The sequence below is a fragment of the Pan paniscus genome, chromosome 3 (assembly GCF_029289425.2).
Source record: "Pan paniscus chromosome 3, NHGRI_mPanPan1-v2.0_pri, whole genome shotgun sequence".
In the NCBI taxonomy this organism is placed as follows: domain Eukaryota; kingdom Metazoa; phylum Chordata; class Mammalia; order Primates; family Hominidae; genus Pan; species Pan paniscus.
Window position 1 is genome coordinate 3,001,968 of NC_073252.2, and position 12,704 is coordinate 3,014,671.

Below are 12,704 nucleotides of genomic sequence, written 5' to 3' on the forward strand. Positions count from 1 at the left end.
CTATGTTGCCCAGGCTGGTCTTGAACTTCTGGCCTCAAGCGATCCTCCCATCTCAGCCTCCCAAAGTTTTAGGAGTATAGGTGTGAGGCACCACACCCAGTCTGGATGCTTTTAATTTCAATTTCTTTTTCTCTTTTTTTTTTTTTTTTTTGAGACGGAGTCTTGCTCTGTTGCCCAGGCTGGCGTGCAGTGGTGCTCTCTCGGCTCACTGCAAGCTCTGCCTCCCAGGTTCATGCCATTCTCCTGACTCAGCCTCCCGAGTGCTTTTAATTCCTTACTCTTGCCTTATTGAGCTAGCTGGAAACTCAGTACAGAATAGAATTGTTGCAAGCAGATATCTTTGCCTTGTTCCCAATCTTAGGGGGAAAGCATTTAATCTTTGACCATTCTTTAAATGTGATATCAAGTATAGGTTTTTCATAGATGCCCTTTATTGGGTTAAGGAAATTCTATTCTACTCCTAATTTCTTGAGTTTTTTCATGATTTGAATATTGAATTGTATTGAATATTGAATTGTTCGGCTTTTCAAATGTCTTTTCTGCATGTGTTGCGATCTTGTGGTTTTCGTTTTTTATTTTGTTACCGTGGTGTGTCACATCAGTTGATTTAAGGATATTAAATCAACCTGTGTTCCTGGGATAAATCCCACTTGGCGGTGGTATATAATCCTTTTCATATGTTCCTGAGTTGGTTTGCTAATATTTTGTTAGGATTTTTGCATCTGTGTTAATACTAATAAAATATATTGGTCTGTAGTTTCCTATCTTTGTGATGTCTTTGTCTGACTTTGGTATCAGAGTAATACTGGCTTCATAGGATGAGTTAGGAAATGTTTTTTTCACTTATGTTTTCTGAAGGAGTTTGTTTAAGATTGAGATTTATTAAATATTTGATAGAATTGACCAGCAAAATCCTGTAGGCCTGGTCTCTTTTTGTGGGAAGATCTGTAATTACTAATTCAAGTTTCATTTGTTTGTAATAGGTCTTTTCAAATTTCCTATTTCTTACTGAGTGAATTTCAATAATTTTTGTCTTTGTAGGAATTTACTCATTTAAATTGTCTAATGTGTTGGCATAAAGTTATTCTATACTGTTATAATCCTTTTTAATTCTGCAGTGCCTGCAGTGATGCTAATTCTTGATTTGGGTAATTTTATCTTCCTTTTAATGGCTTCAGTCACTTGGGCTAAAGATTTGTCAATTTCTCTGTTTTCTTTTCTGTGTCATTGGTTTCCATTCTGAAATTGATTATTTCTTTCTATGTTCTTTGGGTTTTGCTTGCTCTTCCTTTTCTAGTTTGTTGAAACAAAAGCTTAGATGACTGATTTTAGAGCTTCCAAATTTATTGAGACTTGTTGATGGCCTAACATATAGTTTACCTAGATCCTGTTCTATGTGTACTTGAAAACAATTTGAACTTTGTTCTTGTTGTGTGGAGTGTTCAAGAAATGAAAGTTTGATCAAATTGGTTGATGGCATTCTTCAAGTCTTCTATATTGTCTTGGTCTATCCATGCTACCATGTAAGGACAGTAATCCCATTCCTGAGAGTAGAGCCTTCCAAAGTCCTTATTGCCTAATACCATCACTTTGGAGGTTAGGCTATCAACATGTGAATTTTGGAGGGGCACAGATACTCAGATCATAGTATATATTCTTACTGATTATCCGTCTGGTGGTTTTATCGGTTACTGAGAGAGGCATATTGAAGCCTTCAAGTTTAACTGTTGGATTATTTCCTTCTCCTTTCAATTCTTCCTTGTTTGGGTTCATGCATTTGGGGGTGATGTTATTGAATTATTGTTATAGCTCCCCTGATATATTGCCCCTTTTATCATTATGAAATGTTTGTCTACTGGTGTTTCTTAAAGTCCGTTTTATTTGTTAGTATAGCCACTCCACCTTCTTGGGTTACTGTGTACATGTATTTTTTCATCCTTTTACTTTCAGTTTCTTTGTGTCTTTGAATCTAAAATTTGTCTAACATCTTTTAGTTGGGCCTTGCATTTTTATCCTGTATATGTCAGTATCTGCCTTTTTAAATATTAAACAAAAATTTTAGTGTACTATTTTAATTCTTCTGTTGATTCTTTTTTTAATTTTCTTAGTGGCTGCTGTAGGGTTACAGTATGCATCTCTTGTGAATGTCGTTATAAATAATAAAACAAAAAGAAACAAAAATTAAAATACAATATGTATCTCTTTTTTTCTTAGAGACAGGGTCTTGCTCTGTTACACAGGCTGGAGTGGGGTGGCATCATCATGCCTCACTGCAACCTCAAGCTCCTGGGCTCAAGCAGTCTTCCTGCCTCAGCCTCCTTAGTAAGCTGGGACTATAGGCGTGTGCCGCCATGACCGGCTAAGTTTTTTAATTTTAGTAGAGACAAGGTCTCCCTGTGTTGCCCAAGCTTGTCTCAAACTCCTGGCCTCCAGTGATTCTCCCGCCAGGAAATCCCAAAGTGCTAAGATTACACTTAACCAGTGTACCCAGCCACAATATGCATCTTTTTTTTTTTTTTTTTTTTTTTTTTTTTTTTGATACAGAGTCTCGCTCTGTCACCCAGGCTGGAGTGCGGTGGCGCAATCTTGGCTCACTGCAACCTCTGCTTCCCAGGTTCAAGTGATTCTCCTGCCTCAGCCTCCCAAGTAGCTGGGATTACAGATGCGCACCACCACGCCCATCTAATTTTTGTATTTTTAGTAGAGACAATGTTTTGCCACTTTGGCCAGGCTGGTCTCGAACTGGCCTCAAGTGATCCGCCTACCTCAGCCTCCCAAAGTGCTGAGATTACAGGTGTGAGCCACCACGCCCGCCCACAATATGCATCTTAATTTATCACAATCTACTCCAGATTACTACTGACTTAATTCCAGTAAAATATACAAACTTTGCTCCGCAGGAGCTCCATTTCCTTCTTTCTCCTTTGTACTATTATTGTCCTATATATAATTACATTTGTATATGTTACAAACCAATAATATGTTTTAATTACTGCTTTATACAGCTTTATAATTTCTAGAGCAAATAAAAGAGAAAAATATATTTATACAGTGCCTGCCTGCCTGCCTTCTTTTCTTTCTTTTCCTTTTCCTTTTCCTCTCTCTCTCTTTCTCTCTCTCTCTCTTTCTCTTTTCCTTTTCTTTTCCTTTTTCTTTTCCTTTTTTTGAGACAGAGTCACACTCTGTTGCCCAGGCTAGAGTGCAGTGGCACGATTTTGGCTCACTTCAACCTCCACCTCCCAGGTTCAAGCAGTTCTCCTGCCTCAGCCACCTGAGTAGCTGGGATCACAGGCAAGCACCATGGCACCCAGCTAATTTTTGTATTTTTGGTGGAGATGACATTTCGCCATGTTGGCCAGGCTGGTCTCAAACTCCTGACTTCAGGTGACCTAGCCGCCTTGGCCTCCCAAAGTGCTGGGATTACAGGCATGAGCTACCACGCCTGGCCTGTATTTATACAGTGTTTTCTATTTGCTAGCTGGCTAGTCATTTCTGGCATTCTTCATTTTAAATTCTGCCGAATTTAAGTTACCATCTTGTTTTTACCTTCCTTTAATATGTCTTACAGGACCAGTTTGCTAGCAGTTAATTCTCTTTTTGTGTAAATGTCTTTATTTTGCCTTCATTTTAAAAAATAGACCAGGCATGGGGGTGTCTCATGCCCAGCACTTTGGGAGGCAGAGGCGGGCAGATCACTTGAGGTCAGGAGCTCGAGACCAGCCTAGCCAACGTGGTGAAATCCCATCTCTTCTAAAAATACAAAAATTAGCCAGGCGTGCTATCATGTGCCTGTCATCCCAGCTACTTGGGAGGCTGAGGCATGAGAATTGCTTGAACCCGGGAGGCAGAGGTTGCAGTGAGACAAGATCGCGCCATTGCGCTCCAGCCTAGGCGAGAAGTGAGACTCCGTCTCAACAATAAATAAATAAATAATAAATAGAGTGGTTGTTTTTAGGAATAGCTTTAGACTCACAGCAAAGTTGAGTGAGAGCTACAGAGACACCCTATACCCAGGGTCCCCACACACAGCCTTCCCACTATCAAATTCCACACCAGAGTGTTACTCTTGTTACAGTCATCAGCTGTCAGACTGTTAGAACAAGCAGTCAGTTCTCCTGGCAGCCTGGCTTTCTCAAGAAGGTGTTTTAGTAGGGTCTGGGGTCATCCTAGGGACTTGGCCTTTGGCTGCAGGAAGCCTTAGGTGGTCATTGTGTGCCAGAGTTCTGCAGCTCTCAGTATCTCTTTGTTTTTATCCATCTTAAGGTTCACTGAGCTTCTTGGATCTGTAGACCAATGTTTCTCATCACATTTGGGAAGTGGAGTGTCCAGGTGTTATTTGGATGCTCTTCCCCCTTTCCTCTGGGACTTGGTTCTGCACATGCTGGAGTGCTGGCTGCTCTCCCACAGGCCTCTGAGCGTCTGCATACTTTCCCCTCATCTCTTCTCTCTCTTCCTAGATCAGTTCCATTGCTCTTCTTCAAGTTCACAGATGATTTTTCTGCCATTTTAAGTTTTCTTTTGAGCCCCTTTAGTGAAATTTTGGTTTAGCTATTGTACTCTTCACCTATAGAATTTATATTTTACTGTTTTTTTGTTTCTCTTTTTTTGTAGTAATTCCCTATATGTTGAATCTTTATTTTCATATTTTCCTTTAATTCTCTGAACATGTTATAACAGCTGCTTTGACATCTTTGTGTGCTAATTTAGTATCTGAACTCACTCCTGTTAACCGTTTGACTATTTATTTCCTGCATGTGGGTCACACTTTTTTTTTTTCCAGACAAGGTCTTGCTCTGCCACCCAGGCTGAAGTGCAGTGGCATGATTACAGCTCACTGGAGCCTCGAGCCTGGACCTCCTGGGCTCAAACAATCCTCCCACCTCAGCCCCCCAAGGACTTGGGACTACAGGCACACACCACCATGCCTGGATAGTTTTTGTACTTTTTGTAGAGACAGGGTTTTGCCATGTTGCCCAGACTAGTCTTGAACTCTTGGGCTCAAGTGATCTTCCCACCTCTGCCTCCCAAAGTGTTGGGATTACAGATGTGAGCCACTGTGCCCAGCCTAGGTCATACTTCTCTTTAATCTTTGCTTGTCTCATAATTTTTTGTTGAAAATTGGACATTTTAAATAGTGTAATAATTTTGCATTATCATTTTTTCCCTTGAGGGTCCTTTGTTGTCTTTTGTTTGTTTCCTTGTTTTTGTTATTTCCTGGGCTTCAGTTGCAGGATCTGTATCTCCCACATTATGTGGCTGTGGGTGTCTCAGCTTACTTCTTCTCTTCTCCTTTTTAGTTTGGCTTCTAGAGGTCTGCCCTTTGTCCACCTGGCTGATTGGCCAGCTGATGATTTGGGCAGAGGTTGCCCATGCACCTTGAATCCACAGGGGCTCCATTGTTGGCTGTGGGGTGAATGCGCTCAGCACTCAGCCAGTTCTCAAGTCAGCTGTGTTGGCCCCTTCCTCCAGCCCATGAGGTGTCCTCAGTGCATGCACTGTGCTCTCCTGGTCAGCCAGCGAGTTGTGGACAGCTTAAGAAGCCCTTCCGTGGCGCTCTCATTTCCAGGGTTCTCTCTGTTAGATTTCTGTCTCCTTTGCCACTCACCCCAGTTGGGACCTCAGTCTCAAGGAAACAGAGCTGCAGGCTTCCCTATTCATTCCCTTCTGAGTTCACTGCTTTTACTGCTTCACCCTCTGCCTGACCAGGCTGCTGTTTTTGGCAGCAGGGTTGGTTTGCGCTGACATCCCTGCAGTCACAGAACTCCTGTGCCCACTGCCGACTGAGTCAGGGGTGGAGTACAGGTGCAGGAAATGGAAAGAGTCCCAGACAAGAAAGCCAGACTTGCTGTTCTTCCTTGAAGTTCTAGCTGATTTGCATGAATAAATGTGTCGCAGTATTTTCCTTGGGCTGATTTCCAGAGCCTCAGAATGGTTGCCTTTGACAATTGTGTTCAGTTTTACATTTGCCCTGAGGGAAAGGAGCCACTGACCTCTTCACTCCACCGTAACCAGAAGTCGCGTCTCTGCTTTGTTTTGGAGAATCCGTGTGTGACTACTTAGAAGCAGTGTGAGCCCAGTGGAGCACAGCCAACCCCTCTCTACTCTGTCGTCTTCACTAGTTCCCTTGTCCCTGCTCACATGTGGGAAGCGAGATTTTCTGCGTAGGCATAGGATTCAGAACCAGTGGCTCTACCTGAGTCTGTCTGTGGAATGAGGTACACCTTTCTTCTCTGTGCGTCTTCTTCAGTCCCAGTCTCTTGGGGTCCCTTGTTTTCCTTGCATGGAAGGCCCTGGTCAACTCAGGGTGTCAGGAAAAGCCCACTTACCTTTGTATTTGCTTTGTAACTACTTGGCAGAATGTGACTGACTTTAATTCATACCATTTATTGTTTCACTAAATAGGTATGTTTTTTTTCTTTCCTCTTAGGCTGAACAAGCTCCAAACACTTGTGAATGTCATGTTTGTAAGCAAGAAGCTTCTGGACTGACACCATCTGCAATGACAGCCGGAGCCCTTCCTCCTGGCCATCAGTTCTTGAGCCCAGAGAAGCCCACACACCCTGCACTGCACCTTTACCCTCACATCCATGGACATGTGCCTTTGCACACTGTTCCACACCTGCCACGCCCTCTCATCCACCCCACCTTGTATGCAACGCCCCCCTTCACACACAGTAAGGTAAGTCAGGGCAAAAAGGGTCTGAAAGCTCACTCTTCACTGAGATCCTACAGGAGTACATAGTCAAACAAAGAAATCTGTGAATTAGCAACTTGCATAGGATAGCATCTGCTCTGGATAGGAAGGTCTCCAAGTGTTTCCTTTCACCATAATCTCTTAAGCACTGTAATTTTGAACCTTTACAGTTGTAACAATCATTAAAAACAACTGTGAAGGTCATAGTTCTTTTATTCAGAATTAAATAGAACAGAAGGATTTTTCAGGTGCTATTTCTAACAGGTTAAACCTAGGGAATATTTCCACAGGAGACCAGTAATCTACTTGTGATCTTCCAGGGCTTGCTATTCTTCTTAATTTGATAGGTAAAATAATGTGAATACAACATGAGTCCTCTAACACTGGCTGGACTCTGCAGGGTCTAAAATGTCTATGCTGCTTTAGCATTTAGAAATACACGAGCCTAAATAAAGGAGGAGCCCTAAGTGTGATGCCACAGAAAACTATAACGCCCTGCAGGTGATGGAGCACTGGAGAGGGGAGGGTACAGACAGGAGAAGCTGCCAGAAACCCAGTGTGAAGAGCCCATTCAGGAAGTGGAGTGAGGATGTAGAAATAAGTTGATTTTTATGCATTTCTTCCCAGAGAACCTCATGTGTATACTTAGTATCTTAGACTTTACAGTGAAATTCTTAGGCTGGTTTCTTTCTTTGGACCTTAGATAGCTTTGCCTCTCTAGTTATTTTGAGCTTAACTTTACCAGAATGACTCACCGTAATTCTGATTGTTTTCTTTTTTTCTTTGTACCAGTTATTCTTGTCCAAAGGTAGCTCTAATCAGTCAAAAATATAATTTATTTCAAACCCTAATTTATTATTTAAAACATTGCTTTTGAGCTAGAACAGAAAGGGAGGAGGACATGACATGGAATGATTTTTTCCAGACCACAGTTTTTCCAAACACATGTGTGTTTTCTCCCCTCTAGGGGTCACTGTGAAGTGGGGTACATGTAGCCCATAAGTGAGGTTTGTTGTCTCTTTGCTAGGGAGAGGCGTAGGTGGAAGATTAACAGACACAGGTTTAGAATAGAGTGTAATAAGTTTGCCACATCTATTATAATTACTTGGCACAACTTGTCATCCAAATTCATGCTTAAATTTTGTTAGATTGAATATTGCTCAGTTTGAACTTTTAATGATGTCTTAATAATAGAATGCTTTTTAATAACATTTTTCAGGTATGTAGTCAGAACCAGGCTATCTTCATGGTCCGCCTGGTTTGTAGCCTGATTTTCTCTGGGTGTAAAGTGAGGAAGGTTTCCACTCCCTGCTGTTGCCTGAAGAGAGCTCTATTACCTAGTTCCAAGAAAAGATAATATTGTGTTAGATGTTTTTGCTGCTGGAAGCTATTCAAGAATTAGTTCCGAAAAATAAGTAAGATAGTAAAATTGATTATTACTAAAGACTGTGGGGCCCCTTTGGTTAAAAATTGATTATTTTCCCGGGCTTTTGGCCTTTTCTTAGGAAATTAGAGATCTATGTATGGGTAAAAGAAGAAAAACATGTTTTAGGAGCATCATTTGTATCTAATATCTGTTCTCTTGATACCTGTTAAACTTTAATCGTATAGAAAGATTTGAATAGAAAAGCAAATATGGATAGAAAAGCAAATATGGAGTCAAGCCATATACGGTAGAGGTCGTATAGAAACTTAGAAATTTATAACTAAATGTTATTTCTACCACTTCAGCAAACTGAAGACTATTCACTGATTCATTTAAAATATGTGGTGGCCATTATTATGTGGAAACATAAGATACAATTATCAAAATACTTCATTTGCATCTGGTATGAAAATGTTCGTTTCTGTAAACAAACTTGGATTGTCACTTAGCAGGTCTTACAAGATTAGTTTGTGTTATTTGACTTAGTTTGGCTTAGTTGGATGCTGTGACCACATCTGTGCCTAAATGCATAATGCGTTAGCAGCCCTGAAGGGGTCTCCTGGTCCACCAGTGAGTTGTGGACAGCTTAAGAAGCAAATGAGCTATATCAGAATCGCACAAATTTCAGTGACATTGGAGGAAGTTTCTTAGAGATAATCAACAGTAGGATTGTTGGGCAAGAAGTTCTGAATGTAGGGAGCAGAAGGTGGGTGCTGAACGTGGAGGGGCCTTGTGTACTGTGTCTGCCATCACTTTTGCGTTGTTGGGGCCTTGGGGAGTTTCTGCTGTGCTGGGATCACAGTTTTTGCCTTTTGGCACATTATGTCATTGTAGTTGTAATTCTTATAATTCATATTTTAGGCTTTGTGGGTAAATATTTAGTACCTAAAAAGTTTAGCATGGATACTATGAAAAATTTATTTTCTGGCTGGTTGTGGTAGCTCACGCCTGTAATCCCAGTGCTTTGGGAGGCTGACGTGAGAGGATTGATTGAGCCTGGGAGCTCAAGACCAGAGCAACATAGTAAAACCCTGTCTCTACCAAAAAAAAAAAAAAAAAATTCTTGAAATTAAAAAGACTTGAAGACTAATTTCTGTTTTCAAGTGTCTCCATACCAGTGACATACTGAATTTATATATTGAGTATAAGTTATTTGAAAGTTAAAAGTATTGCTGAGAAAAATACAGTAATGAAATACTACATAAAATAAAAACTGTAAGTGCCAGAGAATTTAATTTCCAAATATTTGGGGATCTCTCAACTATCTTTTTGTTACTGATTTCTACTTTAATTCCATTGTGATCTAAAAGCATGCAGTGTATAATCTCTGGTTTTTTGAGTTTATTAAGGTATGTTTTATGGCCCAGAATATGGTCTGTCTTGGTGAATGTTCCGTGTGAGCTTCAGAGGAATATGTGTTCTGCCGTTGTTCAGTGAAGTGGTCTTCAGATGCTCATTATGTCCAATTGATTGATGGTGCTCTTGAGTTCTGTCAGTCAGCAACTATGTTCTGACTGATTCTCTGCCTGCTGGATCTGTTCATTTCTGATTGCGTGCCCTTGAAGACTTCCATTGTAATAATGGATTCATCGGTTTCTCCTTACACAGTTCTATCAGCTTTTGCCCTACAAAGTTTGATACTCTGTTATTAGCGGCACACACATTGAGAATTGTTACGTCCTCTTGGAGAATTGACCCTTTTTCATTATGTAATGCTCCTCATTACCACTGGTAACTTCCCTTGCTCTAAAGTCTGCTCTGCCTGAAGTTAATATAGCTCCTCTAGCTTTCTTTTGGTTAGTGCTAGCATGGTATATCTTCCTTCATTGCTTACTTTTTGAAAAGATTTATTATAGTAAAATATGCACTAACATAAAATTTACAATCTTAACCATTTTTAAGTGTAGAATTCAGTGGTATTAAATACATTGATAATGTTGTGCAGCCATCATCCGTCTCCATAACTCTTTTCATCTTGTAAAGCTGGAGGTTTTTACCTGTTAAACAATAACTCTACTTCTCCCAGCCCTGGGCATCCATTATTCTACTTTGTCTCTGTGATTGTGACTACTCTAAGTACCTCATGTACATGGAATTGTACAGTGTTTCTCTTTTTGTGACTGGCTTATTTCACTTAGCATAACGTCCTCAGCGTTTATTCATGTTGTCGCATATTGCAGAATCTCCTTCCTTTTTAAGGCTAAATAATACTCATCATATGGCTGTACCCTATTTTGTGTCTCCATCAGTGAACACGTGTTGTTTCCATACATTAGCTACTATGAACAGTGCTGCTGTAAACATGAGTGTACAAATATTTCAGGACCCTGCTTTCAGTTGTTTGGGGTGTGTACCCGGAAGTGGAATTGCTAGATCATACGGTAATTGTATTGGTAATTTTTGGAGGAACTGCCACCGTTTCCTACAGTGGCTGCACCATTTTACATTCCCACCAACAGTGCACAAGGGTTTCAGTTTCTCCACATCCTCATTAACACTTGTTATTTTCTGTTTTGCTTTTTTAATAGTAACCATCCTCAAGGATGTAAGGTGGTATCCCATTGTAGGGCTTTTTGTCTTGTGTAAATGACCACAGATACATTGTAGTTTTGATTTACATTTCCTTAGTGTTTAGTGATGTTGGGCATCTTTTCATTGTTCATTGACTATTCGTATATCTTCTTTGGAGAAACATCTATTCAAGTCCTTTGCTCGTTTTTGAATCAGGTTTGTTGTTGTTGCATTTTAGTTCTCTTTCTATTCTGGATATTAGTCCTTTATCAGATATATGATTTGCAAGTATTTTCTCCCATTCTGTGGGTTGCCTTTTTACTCTGTTGATAGTGTCTGTTGACGCACAACATTTAAAAATTTTTCAGCCAGGCACGGTGGCTCACGCCTGTAATTCCAGCACTTTGGAAGGCCGAGGCAGGCAGATCACGAGGTCAGGAGGTCGAGACCATCCTGGCTAACACAGTGAAACCCCGTCTCTACTAAAAATACAAAAAATTAGCCGGGTGTGGTGGCGGGCGCCTGTAGTCTCAGCTACTCGGGAGGCTGAGGCAGGAGAATGGCGTGAACCCGGAAGGTGGAGCTTGCAGTGAGCCGAGATCACGTCACTGCACTCCAGCCTGGGCGACAGAGCAAGATTCCGTCTCAAAAAAAAAAAATTTTCATGCAGTCCAATTTGTCTATTCTTTGTTGCCTGTGCCTTTGGCGTTACATCCAATAAATCATTGCCAGATCCAGTGTTGTGAAGCTTTTGCTCTCTGTTTTCTCCTAAGAGTTTTGTTCTTTCCTTACATTTAGGTTGGTAATCCATTTTTTAGTTCATTTTTATATATGGTGTTAGGTAAGGGTCCAACTTCATTCTTTTGCATGTGGATATTCAGTTGTCCCAGTACCATTTGTTAAAAAGACTGCCCTTTTCCTGTTGAAGGATCTTGCCATCCTTGTCAAAAATCATTTGACCATATATCTGAAGTTCCAGTTTTGGGCTTTCTGTTCTGTTCCATTGGTCTGTATGTCATGCTGATACCACACTGTTTTGATTGCTATACCTTTGCAGTAAGTTTTGAAATCAGGAAGTGTGAGTCCACCAGGTTTGGTGGGTTTTTTTTGTTGTTTTGTTTAGTTTTTGTTTTTGTTTTTTTGTAAAGATTGTTTGGGTTGGCCGGGCACGGTGGCTTACACTTGTAATCCCAGCACTTTGGGAGGCTGAGGCGGGCAGATCACGAGGTCAGGAGATCGAGACCATCCTTGGCTAATACAGTGAAACCCTGTCTCTACTAAAAATACAAAAAATTAGCCGGGCGTGGTGGCACGTGCCTGTAGTCCCAGTTACTCGGGAGGCTGAGGCAGGAGAATCACTTGAACCCGGGAGGCGGAGGTTGCAGTGAGCCAAGATCGCGCCATTGCACTCCAGCCTGGGCAACAAGAGGGAAACACTGTCTCAAAAAAAAAAAAAAAAAAAAAGATTGTTTGGGTTATTCAGGATCCCGTGAGATTCTATATGAATTTAGGGTGGATTTTTCTATTTCTTCAAAATACATCATTGGGATTTTGATAGGGACTGCATAACTGCATTGAATCTGTAGATCACTTTGGGCAGTATGTACATTCTAACAGTATTGTCTTCTAATCAACGAATATGGTATGTGTTTTCATTTATTTATGTTTTTTTAATTTCTTAGAGCAGTGTTTTGTAGTGTGTTTGTTTGTTTGTTTGAGACAGAGTCTCCCTCTGTTACCCAGGCTGGAATGCAGTGGCATGATCCCGCTCACTGCAACCTCCACCTCCTGGTTTCAAACGATTCTCCTGCCTCAGCCTCCCGTACAGGCACGTGCCACCACGCCCAGCTACTTTTTTGTATTTTAATAGAGATGGGGTTTCACTGTGTTAGCCAGGATGGTCCCAATCTCCTGACCTCATGATCTGCCTGCCTTGGCCTCCCAAAGTGGTGGGATTACAGGCGTGAGCCACCGCACCTGGCCTGTTTTGTAGTTTTTATGATACAACTCTTCCACTTCTTTGGTTAATTCCCGTTGGTGTTTTGGTTTGGTTTTGGTGGTTTTTTTTTTTTT

General features: G+C 41.0%; 1 protein-coding gene across 8 annotated transcripts in view; it reads left to right on the forward strand.

The window, feature by feature from the left end:
- Window positions 1-12,704, forward strand: part of FAM193A (family with sequence similarity 193 member A) — a 196,464-nt gene that overhangs the window by 130,195 nt on the left and 53,565 nt on the right. For all 8 annotated transcript variants that reach the window (XM_034958217.4, XM_034958216.4, XM_063603489.1 and 5 more), the window contains one exon: window positions 6,428-6,679. In XM_034958217.4, coding sequence (XP_034814108.2) covers window positions 6,428-6,679 — 252 coding nt within the window. The remainder of the gene's footprint in view (window positions 1-6,427; window positions 6,680-12,704) is intronic.